Source organism: Netta rufina (assembly GCF_964035555.1).
Source record: "Netta rufina genome assembly, chromosome: 11".
NCBI lineage: Eukaryota > Metazoa > Chordata > Aves > Anseriformes > Anatidae > Netta > Netta rufina.
Window position 1 is genome coordinate 19,867,064 of NC_140134.1, and position 24,968 is coordinate 19,892,031.

At 52.2% G+C, this 24,968-nt stretch overlaps 1 protein-coding gene across 1 annotated transcript in view; it reads right to left on the reverse strand.

Moving 5' to 3' along the window:
* Positions 1-16,092: 16,092 nt before the first annotated feature.
* Positions 16,093-24,968, reverse strand: part of IGDCC3 (immunoglobulin superfamily DCC subclass member 3) — a gene marked incomplete at both ends in the record, with an annotated part of 79,166 nt that continues 70,290 nt past the window's right edge. Inside the window, 7 exons of the mRNA XM_084293547.1 lie at positions 16,093-16,248; positions 16,358-16,571; positions 17,013-17,151; positions 18,239-18,343; positions 18,629-18,817; positions 23,816-23,980; positions 24,339-24,586. Of these exons, the coding sequence (XP_084149673.1) occupies positions 16,093-16,248; positions 16,358-16,571; positions 17,013-17,151; positions 18,239-18,343; positions 18,629-18,817; positions 23,816-23,980; positions 24,339-24,586 (1,216 nt within the window). The remainder of the gene's footprint in view (positions 16,249-16,357; positions 16,572-17,012; positions 17,152-18,238; positions 18,344-18,628; positions 18,818-23,815; positions 23,981-24,338; positions 24,587-24,968) is intronic.

Consider the following 24,968-nt stretch of genomic DNA (forward strand, 5'->3'; position numbering starts at 1 on the left):
CAGGGGGCAGCTGGGCGCCACCAGCTCCTGGCACCGGGTCCTGGGGACCTCTGCAGGAGAGGGCAGAGGACAGGAACTAGAAACTAGAAAATGGATGATATAACAATAAAAATAAACGATATCTCCAGTGGCATTGATGCAGAGTTTTGCTTTGAGACACCCAGCCTCCCCCAGCATCACACCTGCTGCATCGCTCTTTTTATTTGATTTATTTATTTCTTTATTTTTTGTGCTGAAGGATGCCTCTTGGAGTGGAAACAGCTCGAGGACGGCTCAGGGTGTGGAGCAGCGGGTGTTTGGTGTGGCTGTGCTGCCTCTCCTTGCCCCTGTGCTGGGTTCGGGTGCCGGATGATGGCAGCAGTGCATCTGCACTGGAGGCAGCGCAGGGAGGCTGGGAAGGTTCCTCTGCCTTCTCTCCTGCCCCTTCCCCTTGCTGCTTTGCCCCAAAAGTTGCAGTTTAGGGTCACAGCACAGCCTCCCCCTGCCCTGCTGCCATCCAGCCCATGCATCGGACCGCAAAACTCCTGCGCAGAAGCAAGGCTGCTGCTTTGCAGGGAAAAAACTGCAGGAAACTTTTCTTGTCCGTGCCCCCACCCTCCGATTTTTCGCCTTCAGGAGCAACAAATCACCTCCAAAACCAAATGCCGGGCGCTGAGTTGTTCCTCCCCTAAATGCAGGACTGAAATCACATCCTTGGAGGCTGGGGGTGACGGGTGGCTCCCTCCCCATCCGAGGGGCTGCGGGTTTGCTTGCAGGTGTCCCAGTTTTCCCTGGGATTTGTTGGTGCATTAAAAGGACAAAAATATTCCCCTTTCGCCCTTGCACCCAGCACAGCTTTGTCCCCGCTGCCACGGAGGATTTGGGATTTTTTTTCCATGTCTCCAGGAGCGGTAACGAGCACGAGAGCTCTCGCTTTAGGATACGAGGAGGAAGAAGTCACCTGTAGGGCACCCACCGGGTGCCAACCAGCTGCCCCTTGCACTACCCCATCCCGGGCACCTGCTGCTCTTTTTTTCTTCTGTAAATCCCCCAAAGCAGCTGCTTTTGGGGGATTTACAGAAGAAAAGGATGCTGGGCACAGAGCGAGCCTCTCCGAGCAGCTTTACGCTGGCACATTTGGTGCCGTGCGTGGCACCAGGTCTGATCTGTGGCCACCTGGGGGGAGCTGGGTATAGCCGAGTACCAGACACAGGGGGGTACACAGGGGGTCAGGATTGTGCCCTAACCCCCTGGAGTTGTTTCTTTCTCTTCCCCTGGACTCATCCAGGCTGCAGGGACCTAATTTGTCTTGGCACGCTGCGAAGCCTCGAGGCTCGTCCAGGTCCTATCACCCAAACCGTACCCCTTCCCCTATCCTCATGAAGTTCAAGGGAGGTTTTTATGGCATTTTAACGAGGTTGCTGCTCAGAGCAGGACCCCTTTGGTGTCGGGTTGAGTCCCTCACAGCTCCTCAATGAAGGGAAAAGGAGGCGAGAGGGACCGAAAAGCGTGCCCCCCCCCTTCCCATGAGGACACCTTTATACCCCCCCTCAACTACAAAGGTGAGGCTCTTGATGGATTTGGGATTAAAAGGAGCAATCCGCCTGCCTGAACATCTGGCCCATCGTCAGTGGTGACATTAAGAGCTGTCACACCGGAATTGCCATCTGTGATGGGGTCGGAGGCCTTTCAAAGGGAAGGAAACGGAGCGGGGAGGGGGATGCAGGAAGGGTTTGCTGCAGGGAGAGCGACTTCCAGGCACCACAAGGAGCATGTGCCCTTCCACCCCCACCCGAATCACTCCGTTCCTCAAGGAAAAAGTAAAAAAAAAAATCTTATTTTTCAGGAATAAGCATGCCTCAGCTGCATAGACAGAAGCACGAAAACCTCCAGGCACCCGGGGATGCTCTTTTCCTCAGTTTCCCCTCTTTCACAGCATTTTGGGCTGGGGGAAGCTGTTTCCAAGCAATTTGGCTCGCAGCTCCACAACAAGAAGCGTGGCAGGCAGGAGCTGCTGCCCGTCGCCCTTCAGCTGCTCCTCATCACATGAGCTCTGGCTTCCATCTCCCCGACAGTCCTGCTAAAAGGATAATAACGCTTTAAAAATTAGAGTCAGCCCAACGACTACTTCATAAATTCATGGCCTTGCCCTGATCCTTTCCAGAAGTTTTTCTTTTGGGTGAAGCCCACGTCAGGCCTTGGATGCCTCCCCCCTTTGGAGACGCGGCCGCTGCTCTCCTTCCACCCAGCTGTGTAGTGGGGGTTCCCAATTAGCTGTCATTAGCTCAACACAAATGAGCCTCGCTTTGGGATCATCTTGTGATCTCTCCTTTAGATAAAGCAGGGTAATTTCCCTGCAATATTGTCTCATGGTGGGATTTTGCCCTTGGTAGACAAAATGCTCCTGAAATCCTGTCAAGAGCCGTTCTGCCTCCCCTGAACAAACTCCTGGCCAACTAAGAGGAGCCTCAGCTTCATCCACCCGATGGAAAACGGCTCCCTTTCCACCTGCACCTCTCCTGGAAGCAGTTTAGGTTGTAACACAGCCCCCGGGGGGCTGAAGGGGCTCCTCAGCCACCAGTCCTATACCAGTGCTGCCGAGAGCTCCCACAGTGCTGGTGTTACCACTCTGCGTCCTACACCCCATCGGGAAAAGTTATGGGATTTTAACTTGGTCAGCGAAAGTCATCGGGATCCCTGAAGCTCTGTTTTGTAGCCTGCTTAAGCTGGGGATTCATTAAGCACCAGATTATTTCCCATTACTGCAGCTCCTCAGACACTAGAGCCATGGAGCCCTGCAGAGCCCTCTGCAAGGGGCGCAGCTGGAGGCAGGGTGGGCTTTAGCCCCGGTTTCTCCCACTTTTGCTCTTTCATCAGGGCTGGGGGGGTTGTTTTAACCCTCTTATTTCACCCTCTGCATCTCCTTACTCCCAGGGACATCCACGGGTGGGGATCGATTGAACAAACCGTGCATTTTGCTGCTGCACAGGGGGACTCAGCGAGCAGTGCCAGCCAGGGTCAGGTGCCTGCTGCATGGAAAAGATGCAAAAAATTCATTTTTCAGCGCTGCATCTGAGAACGTCGATGTGTTGGCTGGTTTCCCATAGCAGGTTCGTGCCTCTCGGCTGACACACAGACTTCAAGGTGCAAAGAAATATTGGCGTAGCAGGAGCCTCTCAGACAACACTGCTATAAATACACGTTGTGTGTTTTTGGCAATCCCCGCTTGCTCTGCAAATTTAGGGCCTTTATGTCTCGGAGAAAGTTATGACAATAAAGGAAAAACAAACCCGTCAGCCACAAGGGGAGTTTGGAAATGTTTTTAAAAACCGTGCGTGGATTTGATGAGAAATATCGAGTGAGGTGTAAAAGTGAAATCGCATCCTTTAGAAATCTGACAACTCCAGCAAAGTTAAATTGCTTCTCAAGGGATGCCAACAGGAGGATAGACACTACCAAAGTCTGGAATTTATAAAAAAGGAAAGAAAATTGTCTAAGTTGTCTTGGATTTCTTTTTTTTAATCTTATTTACCGAGAGCCATTCAGCCATGAAGGGCTGGCTGTGCACATGCACCGGGGTCTCCCCACAGCTGTTTGCATCTCAGAAAGCAGCGAGGGCGATCTGAGTCCCTTGGGTCCTTTCCTTTCCCTGCAGTTTGCTCTTGGCCCCCCCAGGTCTTTGGGAGGCAGGGATCTGCTTCTCCTCGGGTTGTCCTTGCAGAAAAGATGTGCACCGAGGGCTCCTTCCAGCAGGGAGACTCCAGGTCCCAGCAGCCCAACCTCCCCTGGGGCCATCAGCAATTTCCATCACTGCAAAGATTTATTTCATTTTATTATATTATTTTATTTTATTTATTATTTTATTTTTTCCCAATGGATTTTAATGGCTTTTCCAGTGGGTTTAGTCCTGGAGGTTCATTCGGCGGAGCCTGAGTCTCCAGCAATAACCCAGCCCGGGGCAGGCAGCAGATGAAGCTGCTGCAGATATAAAGGTCACATCCTAAAGGCCAGCTCAAAATGTGCTCGTAGGAAACGACAGCTTCTAAGTGCCCTGTTATCTAATTACTTGTGTCAGGCGGAGAAGCCTGGGCAGCAATTATTTGTAACCTAAATCACATGAGCAACTACTGTTGGGGCTTTCCTGGTTCTCTTAATTATGATTTTTGGGCAAAACACGGAGCTTTGCAGGACAAATATCTGTCTGAAAGGGTTGGGTTTTTCTTCCCTCGAGTCTGAAGGTGGGGATGCTGTTTTCTTTTTTCTTCATTTCCCCAATGAGAGAGGGGTCCCATGGTGAAATAAATAAACTTTTCTTAAGTTTTTTTCACCAGTGCAGCAGTGCTCAAAGGGATCTTTGGTTGGCAGTGAGCTGATGGTGGGCCTGATATTGCTGTAGTTGGGGCACGGAGGTGGGTGCCCTCCCAGGAGCTGCCCACAGTGGGGCTGGGGACAAAGCCAGGAGGGAAGAGTGGCCACACACCTCCTGGTCACACTGCTCCAGAGCCATGCAGGAATTAGTGATGAGCAGCTCGTTAAATCTTTATAAAGCACTGCGGTGCCACCAGTCCCCACCGAGAGCCCTTTTGCAGGCGCCGCAGCTCCAAAGGGCCGCTCCTGATGGAGCTTTTCTTTTCCTCCCCCTCAATTTTTCCCAATATGAATATTCGGGATGAAAAGCACATTACTCCAAATGCGATTAAGCCGTTTGGAAGAGGATTATGGCGTTTTGGGGAATAACAGCCTCTTATTCCACAAGGAGATCGGTCACACAGGGCTGAGCCTCCGGCCCTACGCCGAATGCGCGCCCGCCGCGCTCAGCACCAGGCCTCGTGTCGCAGAGGCAGCAGCCACACGTGATTTCATTTTATTTTATTTTTCATCCTCTGATATGTATTTATTACTGAAAATTAAAGGGTTTCCCAAATTTTCATTTCCAAGCACACAGCTTAGGCACAAGCGACGCTTATTTATTTGCCGCTCGAGCAGGAAAAATATAACTTCTTTCCTCGTGTTTCTGTAATTTCTTTTCTGTGCATATGCAAATTGCCGGTTTATTTGTGCAAGATTTATGCAGCTAAATGATGGGGAATTATAGAGGCAATTCAGCGCTTAGAAAGGAGAGAGACAATTGCTGCAATTTGCTTGTGCCATGCGCTAATTCCTTCAGAAAATGCTTTTTGCTCATTTATTTGCACCAATTTCTGCACCTCTAAGCAAGCTGGGGAAATTTCCTCCAGGGTCAATGTAGAGCAAGCGGCGGATATTTCTTCCTGCCTGTGCCGTCGCCTCCCCGTAATCCTTTATAGCAATTAGCGATGATAATGAAATGTAGCTGGGACTTCTCAGCGCTGGCTGGAGGAGCAGCTCATGCTTGGGAATCGAGCACATTTTCTGGTCAAATCAGCCGTGCGAGCGCGCTGCTCGGGAAGCTTTGATCCACCTCTGTGAGCTAAGCTCAGTGGGGGAAAAGCAGCATCAGGAGCAGGATTTTTCCTGTTCCTGCCCCCGATTTTGTCACTGCTAAAAAGGTTCAGCCATGGGATGCTCACAGGGTTGGGGGCAGCATCTCAGCATGCTCCTGAGAACCCCTGAGTGTCCTCGCAGGTGCAGCAAGATGCTGGTTTGTAAACCAAAATTTGGGCGTTTCCCAGGGTTTTTCCAGGTGTACCCATGGGTGAGAACGAGCAGGGCAATGCCATGGGGTCGGGACCCATCTGGACATGGGATGGGGTCGGGACACAGGGCTGGAGGAGGCCTTGCTGTGGCTAAATGCCACCAGACAGCTGGTGCCCAGCTCTTGGGGAAGGGGAAGTGATTTAGGTTGGGCCATTACCAGAAAAACATGTGCGGAGGACGGGGCAATGAGAGGAGCAGCCGTTTTCTATTAGGATAAGAGCAGGTCAGGTGTAGTTAAAACTGGGTAAATGGAGCAGGAAATGTGGCTGTATATTACTCACCCAAGATATATTGCACACATTAGCTTTGTTTGATCGGGTTATTCCGAGATCCCGCGCCCCGAGTGGTGTTTTAGGGTGGCCGAATCCTGGCTTTGTACTCTATTAAAATAAATACATTGCTGGTGTTTAATAAAGTCACCGAGTTTAACCGCAACCAAAAGTCTGCACGCGGGCCCTTCTGGAAGTCTGTGCCCTTAATGAATCCATGCCCACGATGTGCTTTTGAAGCTGGAAGGTGTGATATTAACACCGGTTATACAGAAAAATAATTTATGAATATTCATTTAACCGCCTTCCTGGCTTCCAGCGTGTTCCTGCTCTCGGGAGCGCTCGGGGTGTTTCAGAGAGCTGCAACCCGGCTCTGAACACGGCCGTTTTTTGCAAGGAGGATTAGGAAAATAATGCACGGTTTTGGTTAAAAATCCACGTGCAGCCGGGCTGGTGGGGCACGGGGTGGCTGCGCACCGCACTGAAGCGCGGAGCTCCTGCAGAGCACGGGCTGCTGGCGGGGCCCAAATGGTGAAAATAATAATAATAATAATAAAAAAAAAAACACCACGGGCAGAAGGTGCTAGTTTTGGGGGGAGCTGCTGTCGCCCCGGGGAGATGCCGGCGTGTCCTGCGCGCATTAATGAAACACTTTCGTTCCGGTTAGGACTTGAACGATGCTCATTGAAAATCAGGCTGCCATGGAAACCGGAGGTGTTGGGTCTTTGGGGAGTGCTGCCGGACGGAGGCGCGGGGAGGGGAGGGGAGGCATTTTGGCAAAGCCCCGGCTTGCAGAGGGTTTTGGCAAAATCCCCCCAGCGGGTGGACGCGGGGACAAGAGAAGGGATGGAGGGGAGGAGGTGGCCCTGAAGCCCTGCCACCACCAGCACTGCCACCGTGCCGCTTCCCAGCCCCGTCCCATGACCAAATTTTGATTTGAATCATCTTTTCCTCATTGCACATGAGGAAGAAACGAGCGATGCCCTCAGTGGAGGAACTGGGGGGATTCTGCAGAGGCTGAGACCTCGCACACCAGGTGCACGAGCCCGGGCAGTCACTTCTGCAACCCTGCTTTTTCCTTTCTGTTTGTGCTTTGCTCGTGAGTGTTTTACTCCTCTGGGGCTCGGATGTCACCTCTTGGAAGTATTGGTGGTGGGGCTGGCCAGAAGGTGACAGCTCTGCTTCACGATGGGCTCTGTGGGCAGAGCCGGTGTGTGCCGCCCTGAGAGAAACCCAAAGCCTCCCTGCACTGGGGACCATTTCCCCAAGAGGCTTTTGAGCTCTCCCCAAAAAGCGCAGGTTAAAAAAAAGAGCTTAAAAGTGACTCGGAGCCTCTCCCGGTCACACACACACCACATTTTATTCTCTGCATGCCCCCAGTGATTGCTGAATGATGCTCACACCTGGCTGGGTGCTGCCACCTCCCAAAAGCAGCGCAGGGCCTGCCCCGAGCTGCCCCGAGCTCTCCCTGGCTCCGTGCTCCGCACCCTGAGCCCCAGCCCGAAATCACACAGCACAAAAAGGTGCCCTCAAAACCAGTGTGCGGTGACTAAATATTTCTGATCTGGAGGATTATTTTCTCTATAGGAAGCTGTTGGCTCGATGTGTGGCTTGCCTCATGTCCAGGTCACCCCACACAGGTTTTTCTGGGCACCGTGCCCTTGTAGCTGCTACTGCAGAGCCGCAGGGTCCACGGTGTGCATCTCCACGTAGCCCTGTTACAGCCTACACAGAAATAACTGGAGGGTTAAAAAATAAATAAAGTCTCGAGGACGGCATTGTTCGTGCTGGATAAAATTCTGTGAACAAAGCAATTGGCGTAATTTCACTTGCAAATTGAGCAGCGAAGCAAAATAGCATTTATGAAACCGTAATTTATTCCTGGGAAATCAAGCACTTACAATGTCTGCTTGTCGCAGGTTAAGTTACAGAAAGGGAAAAAATAGATTAATGATGAACGTGACAACATCGCAGGCTAAATCATCACAGCCAAAGCCTTTGAGAAGCTCATGCGCTCTGCACAAACTGGATTTTTTTTTTTTCCCAGCAGCTTTAAAACTGTGATTGCTTGGGGATGGAGATGTCAGTGCCACCGGGCTAGCAGTGGCTGGGAAAGAGGAGAGAGTGGAGAGTGGTGTCCTTGGCCCCATCCTGCTGGTGGGTTTGTCCTAACACCTCTTGCTCAGCTCCTTGCCAAGGGAGCTTGGTGGGGACATCACCAGAGCCACCATCGGGGCACCAAAGCTCTCGCAGAGGAACCTCGGGAGATGCTCCACGACCTGGTTCACCAAAGGGGGTCTCCTCAGGGCTCCTTTCTGCCCTGGCTTTTGCTCCCCATCCCTCTCAGCCCTTCTTGCTGGGGGTGCACTCTGTACGTCTTTATTAATGGACACACCAGGGACCAGTCCTAATCCCCTAATTCTGACTTCATCGACATCTCCTACAGGTCTCACCCAAGCGCTGGATCCCCACCTCTGCCTCGGGAGGAAATTCCTGGTCTCAAAGCGAAGTTTCAGATAAAAAAATGAATTAAATGCCCTCAGACTGGGGGTGGTGACCGTGCTGTGATGGTACCCGACACCCCAAGCAGTTTGGAGGCATCAGGGGCTGGGTTTGGGGCTGGGTCCTGCCGACCCCATAGCACCGACTGCATGCATCCCGGTACCTGTGGAGACTGAGATCCAGCTTTTGGGGCTTTTGGTGGTCAGAAAAAACTGAACCCACTGGGCTTTGGCAGCAGGGCTGGGCTTTTGGCACCGTAACACACACAAACACACACAGACGAGCAGCGATAAAGCGGAGTTCGTGACCTGGGGAGCGATTGCTGGCTGTAATAGTGTGTCACGTATTAAGGGAGCATGTTTGAAACCACATTATATTATTAAAATTCATAGGAGTGATTTATAGGGGGGTTTAAAAACAGCAGCTTGCCAATATAAATTGGCTTAGGAAAGTCAACTGTAATCCACACAGGTCCAAATAATGACATTTCCTCCAATACATCCAAAAAGCTGAAAAGCAGAAAATAATATCCAGGCTCCAGAGATAAGGCGAGCGCCCAAGGGAAGGAGGGCTCTGAAATATTCATGCGGTTGGAGATTGGATGTCGGAAACGGCCGTTCCCGGTGGCTGTGTTTGGGGACTGATGAATTTAGTTACTGTACCTTTATATTTATCGCTCGATAAACAAGACAAGCTCCTTTACAACTGCGAGCAAGACTAATTTGGCCGTTTTAGCACGGAGGAAACGGCTTTCTGGACAGCGCGAGGTTTTGAGCAGGAATCCCCTACAAAATTAGGAGAATTTTAAGCCAGCCTGGCCGGAGGCGGCCAGCAGCAGAGGGCTGGGGGGAGCCATCCATAACGGGGCTGAAAACCCAAATTTGAGGTTTCAGATGATTAAAAGCCAGCAGGGTGGGTGCCAGGACTCCCTGGCCATGTGTGCTGTGGTCAGGGTGCCCGGACCCCAATTTTTCCCTTTGTGGGAGCCCCGCGAGGTCGGGATCAGCCCAGCCTGCGTGGTGCTGATGGAGATGTTCCAGCTCGTGGTTTTTAAAGATTATTTTTCGAGGCAGAGAACAGCGCTGTAAAGGTTTTACAGCGGCTGTGCTGGAATTAAAGGCGGATTCGTAAAAGTGTCAGCAAATGAAGCCGTAATGCCCGAGCTGTATTAGCGCTGAGATGACCTTTTGGCTAGTTAGGGGTTTATGGGATATTATAAATTCTCCTTGTGCTGGCAGGGTTATACCCAGGGCATCGTTTCCACCCGAGGCAGGAACCCAGTGATCGGTGCCATTGGCCACGAGCTGGGGGCTGGGGGTGTTTGGGGACTGGGGGATCCCAAAATACTCAGCCCGAGCATCCTGAGCACTCCTGCAGCTGGAGAGGCAGTATCAGGTGGTCCCAGTAGCAGTGGTCATAAGGAGATTTCTTTTATTTTATTTATTATGAGTTTTGGACGCTCAGTTAACTGCTTCTTGAGCCTGCTAATAATTCCAACAGCCAGAAATCAAAGAGATTTAAAAGTATTGTTCGGCTTCTTTTTATTTCCTTACCCTCTAAGACTTTAGATTAATATCGTCGAGGCTTTTTTTTATTGCTCTGAAGGCAGGGAAAGTCCTTTTTTAATGAAAGCCGAGAGCTTTATATAATACCTTGGCTCCAAAGCTGTGATTTGAAGCTCCGCATTTCGCAGAACTTACAAGAAAATCCCTGGAGTTAACCAGCTCTGATCTTTCTTCACCTCTTGCTTTGCCACCGGGAAATAAACCCAGTTTTTATGCCCGTGTTTATTATGAAGTGTGTGTTTAGCCCTTCCGTGCTGCAATTTACCCATTCTGGGAGCTTCAGGGAGCTGTTTGAAGCGACACTGCTCGCTCACCTGCTGACTGAAAGGCTCTTTAGGAAGAGCTGAGGGGGCGGCAGGGTTGTGGTCGTGTCCCCACTGGGGTCAGCTGAGTCCCTAAAACAAGCCGTGCTCTGCCCGCTGCTGGCTCCCTCCTCCCCTGGGAGATTTGGAGGCTGAAAATGCTGATTTTCAGCGTGGTGGAGATCAGAAGAAGGGGCTCAAAGCTCTGCTGAGACAAGGAAGGGACCGTGGTTAGCGGGACACCCTGGAGGTCTTCATCATCCAGCACCAAAGCTGCGCTGCCTCCTCCTGTGCTCTGTTTCTTAGGCACATCCCCAGTGCCCGACGCTGCAGCACGCCTCCAATAATGGTTAAAAAACCCAGCCCTCAGCCCTTAAAACCTGCGATTTGGGAGCCGCTGGCTGGTGAGAGGAGCCAAATCCTCCCAGCTCCCGAAATCCCGGAGCGCCGCGCGGTTCCCACGCTGCGGCCATTCACGCGCTGCGGCAGGAACAAAGCACGGCTCGGGCCGGACACTGGAGCTATTCTCGTTTATTCTAGCTTTATTTTTCTTGTACAAGTAGCCACAGGCTAAAATCTAAACAGAGCAAACTACAAAAAAAAAAAAAAACTTTTTAATTTTTTTTTTTTCCTTTTTTATACAGAGCTAACAATCGTAGGATCAGTGGGATTTCAAATATCACGAGAGTTCAAAGTAAGGAAGGTAGAAAACAAACAGTAGAAAAGTGCTTTGCAATTTGGGTTTTTAACATTACTCTTAACGGCGGATTTCCGAAGAGGGCCGGGACAAAGGTTCACCATCAGCTTTGTTATTCCTTCACGACACACACAAAGATATTGCAAGTTCCTAGGATGTAACCGTGACCAAAGCCAAACCCCTCTTTGCTCCCTAAGACCCTGACCCAGAGCCCCATAAAACCCGGCAGTTCCCCAAACCACTGGGTTTTGCCCCAACCTCCTTGGCACAAAATCCCGATGGGTGAAGGCTGCTGCGGGGTAATCCCAGAGCCGCTGCCCCGACACCGCCGCCGTGGTGGATGCTCCTGCATAATTGTTTCTAGAGGTGAGGGCCAGAAACTGCCCCGACCGAGCCCTTCCCTTTTCCCCTTCGTTTTTTTTTTTTAATTTGCTGGGGGGAGGAAAATAAATTAGCAGGCATCAGGTTGCTGGATGGGAGCTTTAACCTGCCTTCAGTGGCCCGGCATCGGGAGGGATCCATTCCCAAGCCCCGTTTGCACAGATGAAGTCAGTCGGTCGCTCCCCCCGTGCCACTGCTGTTTGTTTTTGCAGGTTTTTAATTTCCTTTTTTCCCCATTTTCGAGCCGGGAGAGCTGCCAGGCGGCTCGGAGGGGGCTCAGCTCCCGAAGCTGGTGGCCGAGGGGTCGGGGCTGTCGGGCGAGCAGCGGGGACGGTGCCAAATGTTGGGGCAGCGAGAGGTGAGGTGGGGTATCCACGGCCAGCACGGTCACACTTGGTTAAGGGAGGGGTGGTGGAAACATCTTTTAATTGATTCTCTAATTACCGGTGGGCTCGTGCACACCCGGACCAGGACCAAAGCCATCGATGCAGTTAGGAGCATCCCGCTCGGCTTCGCGGCGTCCCTCATCCTTCGTTGTGCACAAACCTGGGGCTGTGCTGCGTAAAAATGATGGGTGGAAGCCTGAAAAGCCCCAAACTGGTCCAGCACTTCAAGATTTCAGCGTCTTTACCGAACGAGGAAGAAGAAAGGTACGTTAGACAAATAAATACCTGAATCCAAGAGCGTTGAAAATACCCTGTCACAGCATAAAACTATTCCCTGTCCAACTAAACACAACGTGGATCCTATCCCTGAGGTAGCAGCCGTCTCTGGTAAACTTGAGAGCTCCAAGAATAGGTTGTGCCCATTATGGGTTACCGAAAAAAAATCAGCTTTTGGATACTTTGCTCCTTGCTGCAATTTCATCTCACCACAGCCAGAAAAGCGAGAGGGTTTTGGGATCTGCCCAGAAAAGGCAGCGGGGTTGGATGAGTGGAATTAATTTGATTGGGAAAAAAAAATCACAGGACGCGATTCCGACCCGAAAACGGGGGTGGTTGCCAGCAGCTGGCTCGAGATCCAGCACCTGCCCATTATCCAGCAGATAAAACGCTCTGATCCCTCCTGGCAAGGGGGGAAAAAGAAATAAAAAAGCCGTCGAGCTTTCTCCTGAACACCGGGGGTGCGCGCTCCGGCCCTGGGGACAGGCGAGGATGAGTGGGGCTCATCCCACAGCTCCTGGAAAAGCAAGAGCCCAACCTGGCATGGGGATGGAGAAACTTCTGATGACAAACAAACGGGAAAGTGAATGGGAAAGACCCGGGACGAGCACTTTGACTCCTGGAAATCTCCACCCAAGCCACACGGGGACCAGCAGCCCTTATTCACCCAGCAACTGGACAGAAATCCCACAATTTCAGGCAAAAGCAGGCCTACAGTTTGGCTGGATCGAGGCCAGACTTGAAGCTCTGCCACAATCTGAAACCAAACACAAGCTCTTTCTTTTTCCCTCCATCCCACTTCACAGATTAAAGCCCAGACTCGCTTCAGGTAACATTTTCCCAAGCTTTTTCGGGCACGGCTTTGCCTCCAGCCTGGCCCAGGTATCACAGAGGCAAAAACACCAGGAGTACTGAAGAGTACAGATGGACTAAAGCTGGAATTGGATGTTTCAAGGGCTTTTTTTGCTCAATTTTGCAGGCTTGAGAGGTTTCGATAATTCAGGGAAGGTCGCATCCCCCTCCAGCGCCTGCGGATCGGTCCCAGCGGTACGGATTGACAAGAGCGTAAAAGAAACCCCAAAAAGAGGAAAAGCTAAACGTCTAAAAATAGTCTTTAAAGATTCACATCCATCTTCAAGCGTCTCAAACCAACCCACAATCTGCATTGGTTTAAGCCATTACATTTCTGCATAATTATTAAAAAAAACAAAAAAAAAGTCTACTCTCGACATACTATCGCATTTTCAGCTAGTCAAATGGCACAGCATTTCCCTTTAATAAAAGGAAGTAGTGACAAATACTTGTTACTATTACAATATCACAATAATATGATATTAAATTAATAGCATGTTCGCAGCTCCAGGGACTCTGAGCTGAAAGCTACTCTACATCATGTGTTCACTTTGGCAACAGTACTGATCCGGCGCGAGCTCCGCCGTTCCGCACGAAGACAGCGGCACGAAACGCGGGAGCAGGGTGGGAGGAGGAGATTTGGGGTGCTGTGGTGTGAGGTCAGGACCCAAATTTAGGAGATGGGGCTCAGATCCATCCCCATCTCGACGTCTGGGGGGCCAGGAGTGAGCTGAGCCTCCGGTCCTTGGCCCAACTTGGTGAAACCCGGACTCCGTGCCGTCGGCCGGTTGGGTTGGTCAACGGAGGGGTTGGGAATCACGGCAAGAACTTTGGGGTGGGTGAAAAAAAAAAGCTGATGGGTCTGCAAAAATGAAACCCTCCTGGCCGTGAGCACCACAGGCTGCAGCCGTGGGCATCTCCTCCTCCTGCCTGCCCCATCGGTGCCCTTCGCACGCTGTCCCCGAGCCCAACATCACACGTCCACGTCCCCCAGGGCTGATGTGAGCAGGAACCGGCCCGGTGGAGGGGCTGAGTGGGGGATTAATGCACAAACCTGACCTGGAAGCACATTTTCCTGCTCACATCCAGCCCCCGGCCGTCCCCAGCCCAGCCCCGGGGCGACGTTTTCCTTCTCATCCTGTATATCTCATTATTTACACAACGAGCATCCCGTTGCCAAACGTGACGGTGACGGGGGATGCTTCTGACACACGGGACCCTCCCCCTGGTACCATTTTAAAAAAATACAATTACCATTTCTTTTAAACTCAAAACTCGTTTCCTTTCCTGATTCCTTTCTTTGCAAATACGGCGACGCCTGATGTACCACCACCTCCACAAAGAGTTCGGACCCTCACATTTGTCCGGTTTTAACGAATCCACACGGGGGGGGAGGGAATTGTCAGCCCTCTGCCTGGCGGACATCCCCGTCCCTCCTGTGCGTGCCCCCATCTCACCCCACGGATGTCATCGCTCACACACCGACTCACGAGGCCTCGCCGGGCTGCCCCGTGCCAGGACAACCCCAAAACGGCGGCGGGTTGGTGGGGGCCACGCACAAAACCTCTCTTTGGTGTCGGGAGCCCCTTTGCCCACCCTGGGTGTGGGTGGCTGCCGGCAGCCCCCAGCGTCCTCCAGCGTTGGATCCTGTCCTGCATCGCCCCCCTCCTCGCCTCGTCCTCCACGGAGAAGCGAGCCCGGTGAGGATGAGTCCATCCTTTGGCCATGCCCGCCTGGGGATGAGCCCTGCTGGCTGAGAATACGCTGGAGGAGCTCAGCAGCAGCTCAGCGGGGTCTGGAAGTGCTGGGTCAAGGTTTCCACGAAGAGCTCCTGGCGGCAGGGTGGGCTTTGAAGGGACAAGACGGTGACATCGGGGTTCCCAGCTCGCCGGGGTGCCTCGTGGTGCTGGCACACGCCATAAACCGTCCTGGGGGAATTGGATTTGATGGCAGCAAGCTACTGGGGCAGGGGGGTGCCTTGGCCCTGGCACAAAAGAGACCCCAGCACCCAGCCCAAATGCACCCAGGATGGACCGAGACTGACATTTGGGGCTGGGAGCCTGGTTCCATCAGGAACAACGGTGCCGGCGAGCTGCAGGGCACCAGCAGCCACACATCCATCACGGCCCCAACAGTCTTTAAAGTAAAAACCAGGATATAAAATCTCCACCCGGCGAAATCCCACCGTGCCTGCAAGTAAAGCTCATACGACCAGCCCTCCACGGGGCTGGGTGGAGGAGGCAGGAATTGGGGTGTTTGGGGGGGGGAAAAAAACGCACACACACGACTTTCTCTCACGCTTGAGGTAGAACATTGCTTTCAAGGTTTGGAAGTGCTTTACACGGGAACGACGACAACAAAAACGACGACGCGGCAGGAACAGAGCGTGACTGCTGAGGTAGGACCAAGCTTGTACTGACCAAGTGCTCCGCTGCTCGTTTCTGAACACGAAGGAAGACGCAGGCATTTCTGCTCCCCAGAAGACATTCATTCCGGTTGAGGTAGGTTCTGATTTCACTCGGGTTGTTTTGTCCAAGTCTTTCAGTAGCCCTCAGGCAGGCCTCCTTTGACACACTCTTTTTTTTTTTTTTTCTTTTTTCTTTTTTTTTTTCCATATTATATAGAGTCATTCAGCAAAAAAGTATCCTGAGAAATAGCAAAAGTGTACAAAATCATCAAATCCATGGAAAGACGGCCTTCCCAGGCCTCGATTTTTGGAGTCAAGTTCGAAGGGTTTCTCCGAATCCAGTCTTCTCAACATAAAAAATAGATCCAAAAAGTAGTCCTAAAGCTGCTGAGCGGGAAGAAGTCTGTGATGCCAAGAGGACGAGGCCCCACTGGATCCCCAAAAATGTCAGGGATGGGAGAGTTTGCCAGACTCTGCCAAGGAGTCTTTTACTTAGCAGCAGCGGGAAAAATCCATCGTGACCAGCCTTGATAAAGCCATCGTCGAAAGAAACGCACCAAGAGGCCTGAGACAGGTCGGAATGACAAACTTCACAGAGTTTCCAAAAGGCTGTACACACACACATATATATATATTTATATATATATATATATATATAAAAATAAAGCAAAACAAAAAAATAACAATCAGACTGTAGAAATCTTCAATTGACCTGAGATTGAGGAAATCATCGTAAAGACGTCGCCAGCCGCGGTTTTGGTTTCTGGTAGCTCCTCCACGAGGGTTCGAGCCTTGGCAGGTTATCCTTCATGGGTGGGAATGGGGTGGGGGGCCACAGCAGCGGGGCTGCCGCCGCAGGGGCTTTTTGGGGGAGGCTCTGGCTGCTCCTCGATGATGCTGAACTCGTCCAAGGGCAGCGTGGAGATCTGCGTGTCAGCAGGAGGGCTGCGAGCCGGCTGGGAGGAGAGAAAGGGGAAATAATTCAGGGATGGTGGCAGGTCACCGATGCTCTTGGACACGTTTGTGTTTTGTGGTGTGCCCCCAACCCCTCGCCGCTGGACTTACCGTTGGTCCCTTGTCCTGCTGCTCCCGGCAGGGTGCTGCTGGGAATAACCTCTCCAGCTCGTTCATGTCCAGCTGCTTCCCGTTCAAGTCCCTCTCGTCCCTGTCCCTGTCCCTGCGGGCGGCCCCGTTCAGAACGAGCCCCGCGGCGCTCCTCTGGCTCCTCGGGATCTGCGGGGTCGACAGCTGCTCCTGCACGTTTTTACACATCAGCAGCCTGGAAAATAACGAGGCGTAGCCTGAGGGAGAGCAAAGCTGGTGCCTCTCCTCCTTTCCTTCCCTCAAGCCTCAATTTGCTTTATTTCTCTGCTGCCTTCCTTAAATTCCTTAAATCCTTCCTAAAAAAGCTACGTCTCTTCCATTCGCTGCAGAAGGGCTTTTGGTTTGCAGGGGGGATCAGGGCTGGCCAGAACAGAAATATTGATGTTCCTAGGAAGTACCAGGAAGGACTGGAGCTGATGGGGTCTCTTATAGTGTATTTGGAGAAGCCTGTGGGGTCTGCATGCATGGGAATAAGGCAGAGACCGTGGTGCAAACAGCACCTGTGTGGTGGCATTCCCAGGAGCTGGGCTGTGCCATTGCACACTGGGGGATGTGCGTGGCAAACAGCCTGTCATTGTACTGGGGGGGAGAACCTGCCCCGGTGAGCAGCTCCTACCTTCCTCTGTAGCCAAACATGAGGAAAAGGACGCAGAATATGATGCACGTGACGCCGATGTGGATGCCGATGATGATACCCGTCGTGGAGGTTTTATTGTTCTGCTCGTCCTTCATGCAGTCACAGGGGGGGTTCAGCACTGCCAGAAGAAAGGGGAGAGAAGGGGTCAGCGGTGCTGGTTTCCTGCTGCTTGTCCACATTTGGGGATTGCTGGGAACAGACTGCACCTCGCCACAGGGCGATGGCTCAGTGCTGGCTCACTGCTACAGCCCCTGAGGAAAAGCCAGACCCCGAGCAGCGCTGGGAGCTGAGTACAGGGCTGAGGAGAGCAGGGTGGCACCGTGCAGCACCGTGCCAGCACGTTCTGAGCTGAGCCGAGCAGTGCTGTGCTCAAGCCCTGCAAGAGGATTCAAAATAGCCCTGGAGCTGCTCTCCCACACAGCCTGGCTCGGCTCAGCTCCCTCCCAGCACCAGCACAGCAGCTGCCAACCAGAGGAGTATTTACTGCAACGCAGATAGAGCAGCAATAACTGTCTCCCGGAGATATTCCCTCTGGAAGGCTTAAAGGGACTCTGAGAGCAGCAGGATGTTTTTTACACATAGATGGATATGAAAGGTGTGATCGGTTAGAGATTCCCTCTGGAGATTTCCTCTCTCCTGCCTCGCAATGTAATGCTCACGCGCTGCAGCCCCTCTCCTTCCAAAGCCACACGGCCTCCCTCCTCCTCACCAGAGAAGCTCAAAAGATCCAAGGGAGCTCCAGAAGAGCAAAGACCTCGGTGCACCACATCTCACCTGAGGACAGCAGCTCTTAGCTAACACTTGAAGTTTTGTTCATTTTCATGGCCTCACTTCTGGCTCAAACTTGGGGGACAAAACTGGCAATTGTGGAAGCATTGGGCTTGTCCTCTCCCCCATGGTGAAAAAGTTACGGGGCTGAACTGTGCTGCAAAGAGGTGTTGGCTTGCTGAGGCTAACGAGGGGCAACTGGGATGGAGCGAGGCACCACTGGCAGCATGCACACCTCACCTCGACAAAGGAGCTGCGCGGCCTCGTGGCAAGGAAGCCACCCTACCAACCCCACACGGTTCCATCTCGTCATGCTGAAAATACAGGGACTGAAAGCGATGGTGTCTGACATCAGGTGCACCATCAGAGTCACACCTTGCTGCTCTCCTCCAAACCAGTTCCCATGACCCACCACCGAGAACAACGGCCCGTCCTACCTGGCCTCTCCACGGTTTCCCTCAAGGACACGAAGCGGACGGTTGAATTTCCATCCCCGTGCTGGTTGTAGGCGAGGAGTTTGACTTCGTACACCACCGACGCATCTGTTTTGAGACATAAGAAGGGTATTTCAGCCTTGCTCATTGGCGTTATCTCCCCAGGGAGGAAGGTATTTAGGAACCACGCCTAACCCAACACACAAGACACTGCTAACGAGTCACAAGGCAAGCTCCCACCACCTCTGTGGTGTGTAAAAACCTCTTTTTTGGGTGGGAAAGCACCCAAAAACCTGGGGGAGAGCTGCAGCATCCCTTGGTTGATGTCTGAGCATCACATCTGAGCCCCTCGGGGTCGGGAGGTGACAGGGATGAAGCTGTCACCGGACTCACCCAGGTGGGTAATGTTGTACGCCGTGATGTTGCTGGCCAGGAGCACCGGGCCCGTGTACTGGGAGAGGTGGACTTTGCGGTAGAAGAGCTTGAAGCCTTCGTGCTGGCCCAGTTTGATGGAGGGCTCCCACGTGGCCTGGACAGCAGTGCTGTTAATGACTTTAATGAAGAGGGACGGCATGGCTGGGACTGAAAGAGAGAGAGAGAGAAAGATGGCGGGGTGAGAAATTCCCCCCCAGCACTGCCCTGCAGCCGCTGCACCAAAGAATGTGCTGGGTGAGTTTGAGAAAATCAGATTAGACCAGACCCTGCTTTAGCAGCTTTGAATGTCTTCAGGGAGCTGTGTGAGTTTCCAAAGGTTTCCTACGCTCCGCTCAGCAAGCAAAGAGGCTACTTTTACACTCGGGTTGCAATTTGATGCTCGGCCCCCCGCGGGTCAGGGCAGGAATGCAGCCACTTTGGAATCGCATTCCCAAATTCCACTTTTCTGCCCTCGCCTCGAGGGCAGCGAGGACCTTTCAGAGTGATTAATCCCCGCAGGAGGAAGGAACCAGAAGGGATGGAGCCGGAGACATCCATCTTGAAAAGCAGTCAGTGAAATATCCTACTGCCCGGCTGAGGGTACGAGGCTCCTGCGCTGCCTTGCAGGGTGTTTGGGAGCTCGTTCTCCCATCAGCTTTTGGAAGGAGGTTTGTGATTCTGTGCTGGGGATGGAGGAGAGAACCGGGACATCTTCAGCAACAGCCCTAACTACCTGAGCAGCCTGAGGTTACTGTGGTGCTGCCCGTTTCAGCAGGCAGGCACTTACCTGGCCTTAGGGGTGCCCAGGGATTTAGCTGGGAAGGTGTCCCTGCTGCTGCCCGGTGTCACCGAGGCCTGAGTCAAAGGACAAACTTTCCTATGGTCTGTGCCAGCCCGGTCAACACCCCAAAATCCTGCCCTCATTCTCGGGGTGTACAGCAGCAAGGTGTCAGTGCCACTTTGTCCATAGGTCCCTCAAGAGCTGCCCGACCCCGTCCTGCCCCCTCAGCCTGGGCTGAGAGGCAAAGCTTTGTAAACCTGAGCCAGTTTTCTTCTGACTCAATACGTGGCTTTTCCAAAGCTGGTTCTGCACAAAACCACGCAGAGCAGTGGCAGGCAGGACCACGTTTCCCCCGAGCATCTTCCTTCCCCTCGCCCTCCCTTTCTCGCACACCGAGCACATCAGCGCAGAGCCGTGGCTCAGCAGGACCTCTCACTGATGATTTTTTCACTTCATTTCCACCAAACAGCCCTGGGCCAGATGCTCCCATCGATTCCTGAGCCTTTTGCACCATTCGGATGGCACCAGGTTCTGCAGGGTCTGCCTTGCCCACGGGCTCTGCTCCTGCTTGTTTTTTTGGGCACTGCTAACCCCAGGCAGCGAGCTTGGCTAAACCCAGCAGAAAAAGCACGGAGCAGAACAACAGCTCCGCTTCTCCACCAGCCTCTGGCCAAGAGAAGGCTTTGAGGCAGAGCTATTTTCCAGTCCCAAGTGATTATAAGCTCAGAATAGCCCAAGTAGAAGGACTGCTGGGCTTGCACTGCACCGATGCTGCTTTTTGTCTTGTTTTCCCCACGGGGTCTCTAAACGATGAGCAGTGAAAACCTGGCCTCGACGCTGTCCTTTGGCACGGAGTTCAGCACAGCCATTTAGTGAGCGATGTTGGAAAGCCGATGAAATGTGGTTGTGTCAATCTAACGCTGACAAGAGCTAAAAAGGGCACTTCCTCAATTTAACAGCAAAGTCAAAGCGGTACAGCGTGATGGTCGGACTTTTCCCGGTCACCAGGAGCAGGATTTCGGGGAAGACATCTCTCCTGGTGAGCAGGAGGGTTGGGGAAAGCTCTTCCCAAAGAGATGCCCTCCTTCTCCGAGCCTTGGCAGGCTGCAGGGCTGTTCCTGATGCATCAGGAGAGGAACGAGTCCCTGCTGGCTGGTGAGCTTCTGCATGTGAACGCAGGACAAAAGATCAGTGAGCGGCTGTCCTTGTTCAGGTTAGCGAGATCCCACCCTGCCTGAGTGCTGCCAACGGGGAAAAAAAGGGACAGGAACATTTCCTCTGGCTAGGATTTATTCCAACATGCTTTTCATTGATGGGAAGGCTGTGCTTAGCCATTTCTAGGTGGCAAAACACAGAGCAAATTCCATTTATACCATTTATATCATTCTTCCCAAGTCCTCATCCTTTTTTAATCCAATGGAATAATATATATATTTTTTTTTCTCCCAATTCCCATTAGGGTAAAATTAGGAATTGCCTGGATCACCCCTCTGGGAAGCGGGCCCCTTGCTTAGAGCAATCATTTTCTGAATCATCAGTGAAAACGCCACGGAAAGGGAGATCGCATCATCCCATGGACAAAGAAACACTAACGTGGGCCATCCTGATTTGCGAAGAGTCGGCTTTATTTTACGGTTGCAGAGCCTTACATTTCATAAAAACCACAAGAATACCTCTCCTTCAAAGTACGAAATATATAGTATTTATTCAAACTCTGAGTATATATATATAGATATGTATAATACTGATTATATGTAGGCACTTGTAGAGCACGTGCTGTTTATAATGTTATTACACAAATAAGTGTATACAGGTGGATTATATCTGTGTGTGCATAAATATATGTACACACACGAGTGTGTATGTGCTTCACAGAAGTATATATAAAACACAGCATGTTTCTAATATAAGTAAGGCACCTCCCTCATGCTAAGGGCTGGGTTACTCGTTTTCCTCTTCCGTGCTGTTTGGAATTTTCCCCAGGTCATTTCAACTTTCTTCTTGAAGGCGTCTTTAGCCGAAGGAGACTAAAGGAACGGTCTTCATCCTAGAGAAATGTCAAAAAGTCCTGGAGAAAACCCTAAAAAGCATTAAAAGACAAGAACAGGAGCGTGTGCTGCTTAATGAAGCGGATATAGTTTGAGATTAAAAACACCACAGCATTCGTAAAACGGTGGAAAGGAGCCCCGAGCCGGGCACACGAGCTCACAGAGAAGCATTCGATTGCCAAAGCGAGGCAGTGAAGGGGCTTGCCACGGAGAGGGCTCCCCGTCTATCCAGAGAAATCCCTGCAGGACCCCTGGGACCCTGCTCCTAGCCAGTCCTGGGGAAAGGGGAACAACAGGGAGGAGACGAGAAGACCTTTGTAGCGAGAGATGTTTAAGGAGGACGAGGTTAACTTGCTTGGTTTCCCTATAGCATCTCGCCTGCTTTTCATCCAAAATTATCACTGGTCACAAAGGAACGAGCACTGCACTTTCAGAAAGCATTAAAATCTTCAGCCAATCTCTCAGCGCATTACTAGTCCTGCAAAGCTGACCACCAAAGCCGGGAGCATCCTGCTCCCAAGGCCCACACCCGCAGAGCAAGGCAACTACGAGGTAATTCAGACCCATCCCCAGCTGCCAGCACCTTTGCAGGAACTCCAACAGATGCTGCCCAGGCTCTGCAGAGCTGAGCCATCCTCGGCAGCCCAAATCAGCCCCCACATCCCTTCCAGGCCAAGCAGCACACAGCAGCACTGTGGCACGCAGGGCTCTGTTTGACCACGCACTCAGGAGCTCCCCTAAGACAAGGGCTCGCAGCCCCCTCGTGTGTCTCAGGGAGACACAAGGCAAAATGGCTTGGCTGGGCATGAAAAGAGGTGAATCTGCAAAGAAACCTTAATTTGGTGGCAAAAACTGCTGGTCCCTGGCTCCCTGACCTGCTCCCAGCTCTGTGAGCAACCAGGAAAGCAAAGCAAACAAGCAAAGCTTCTTGCACCCTGCATGCCTAAGGATCAAGCCAGAACTGGGCTTTGAAATCTCTTTTTATTTCCCTAGGACGCAAACCCAAGCTGGGTTGAGTGATTTCAGCCAGGACAGTCTGTCCACCCTGCACACGTAGCTCATTGCTGAAGCTTCGTTACACAGAACAAGACCTTAAAGGCTAGTAGAGCAGGACAACGATGCCTTAAATTTTTAGAGAGCCAGGAAATTTATGATCCCATTACCATACTTAACTATTCCTGTCGTGATTGAAGGTAATAATGACCAAAAGTCCTATCTTGCTTGACCCAAAGTCCTGCAGAAACACCAGACTCCATGAAGCATGGCTGGCTTTTAGCTCCAGTAGCTGAACTCAGACTGTCGGGTCAAGGAGTTTCAAGTTTTAGCTTAGCCAATCCCTCTGCCTCTAAATTGGAAGGAAAAACAAACTCCAAGGGTGACTGATTCCCTGTGGAGTACCAAGGAAATAAACTCACAGGACAAGGATTTATTGGTGGCGTTGCCTCAATGCTGCAGTAACATCTGCAGCAGCTGAAGATGGAAGGAGGGCTGGATCCCCCACCTGGAAGCCAGTGCACTCCTAATCCTAAATCACATCCTCATGTCCTCTCTGCCGCAAATTCCTAATTACTGAGTGTTTATGAGAATAATGCAGTCCTCCTAGGAAATTACTCTCAGTAAGTGAGACGAGACAGGATTCAGAGGTGCTGGAGAGGCACACGAGACGAGGAAAATGTTCCTACGATGCCACTGCCAGAGGGATGATGTTTGACAGATCACACTGGGACTGTGGTTTGTAGGTAAGTGCCCTGCATCAGAGCACCCACTTCTTACTGGGGAAGCAAACTGGTAGCCACATCTGGGAGGCCAAGGCAGGGAAAAGCCTTGGAGACCACTGTAACTTCTCACTGAACCAGGGCTGCTCCAAGGCAGGGACTTGGGAGTCAGGACGGCTCAGCTCGGTGTGTTTTCTCCAGGGTAGAGCAGAACAAAATCTAAATTCAGAAAGGTGTAGTACCTATAAAGTAAGAACCGTAAGTACCAGAGCTGCTGGAGAATGCTTGAGACATTTCTGGAACAGGAACTCTGCATTTAGCAAGCAGTTTAGGGAAAGCCCACAGCAGCTGCCATACACGACCAGACGGCGGAAAGGATCGACTTGCACTCACAGCAACACAAGCTGTGAGAGGTAACGCCACGTTTAAAGCCATCAGGCGATCCCCGTGTACAAGTGAGCTTCACACAATGACCCAGGGTGTGAGGAGGAGTGGAAACAGGGAGCAGCGACAACACAGGCTGCGTGCCAAGGCACTCAGAGAGGGTCTGGGGGTGACTGGCGCCGCTGCTACGCACAGCAGGATTTAGCATCTGATGGCCCAAGTGCAAAGCGTCCCTTACCTTCTCCCAGCGTGCTCACCACTGTGACTTCTGAGGCCTTGCTGGCACCGCGGGAGGTGTAAGCCTTTATATAGAAGCTGTAGCTGGTGGAGGGCTCTAAATCCGTCACCAGCTGCTGGAAGGTGCTCTTGCTAACAGCCTCCTGGTACTCCATCTCCACGGGATCTGAAGTGGGAAGAAAGAAGAGAGCTGCGTTAGGCTGTGCAAGAGCTAAAGGGACTGAAGAGATGCAGCAAGCAGTAATTTTGGTCCCTAACGTGGACCTGGACCTGCCCAGACCCTTTTCTGCTTACGTTTCTGTGTGCTTTGCCAGAGACCTAAGTAAGCAGCAAGATTCGACTGTGCAGCTCCACTTTCCCCATTTTTTTTGGTGTTTATATCACCGTTACTGCCTCATCTCTGTCTTTCAGAAACAGAGGGGTGATGGAGGACATGGCAGCACCACCTACTGCAGTGCAGTCCTGCCTCACCCGCTGGGCCTCGCGCCTTGCTTCTGCCAAGGCCGAGGAAGCCGGAGACGTACCCGCAGCCTTGCGAATGTGCAGCACGTAGCCGATGATCTCCTTGGTGTTCTGGAGGGGCTCCTTCCACGACACCTGGATGGTGGTTGCAGACACCGTCTCGGCCCTCACAGCCTGCGGAGGCCCCGGCAGCCCGTCCGCCCACAGCACCGTCAGGCGGGCGCTGGCCTGCGTGGAGCCGGCGCTGTTCTCGGCGATGCACTGGTAGATGGCCTCGTCCGCCTGGTTGATCCCGTAGATGGAGAGGGTGCTGCGTGGGGACACGAGAGGAAAAAGCATCCCACTGAGTGCTATCCAGCATGAGTCCCCCCCCTCCAGTTGAGGCTGTGAGGGTAGGGCATCCTACAAGCCTCTGTTTCCAGCCCCACGCACGCGGTGACCCCAGGAAGCTGCAGGGTGGTGTTTTTTTGGGAAATAAAAGCCCAGCAGGTGGATGTGGCATTTCCCTGACCTCAGGAGGGGCAGACTGTCTCCGTCCTGAACTCCAGGATTGCACTTGGGATGCAGACGAGAACAGGAGCAGACGCCATGCACACGTGGGCACCTCACACCCTTCTGAGCTGCACGGCTGGGCAACGTCAGGGCCAGCCCAGGACCTTGAAAACCACAGCAGCCAGCACTGACTCAGAAAT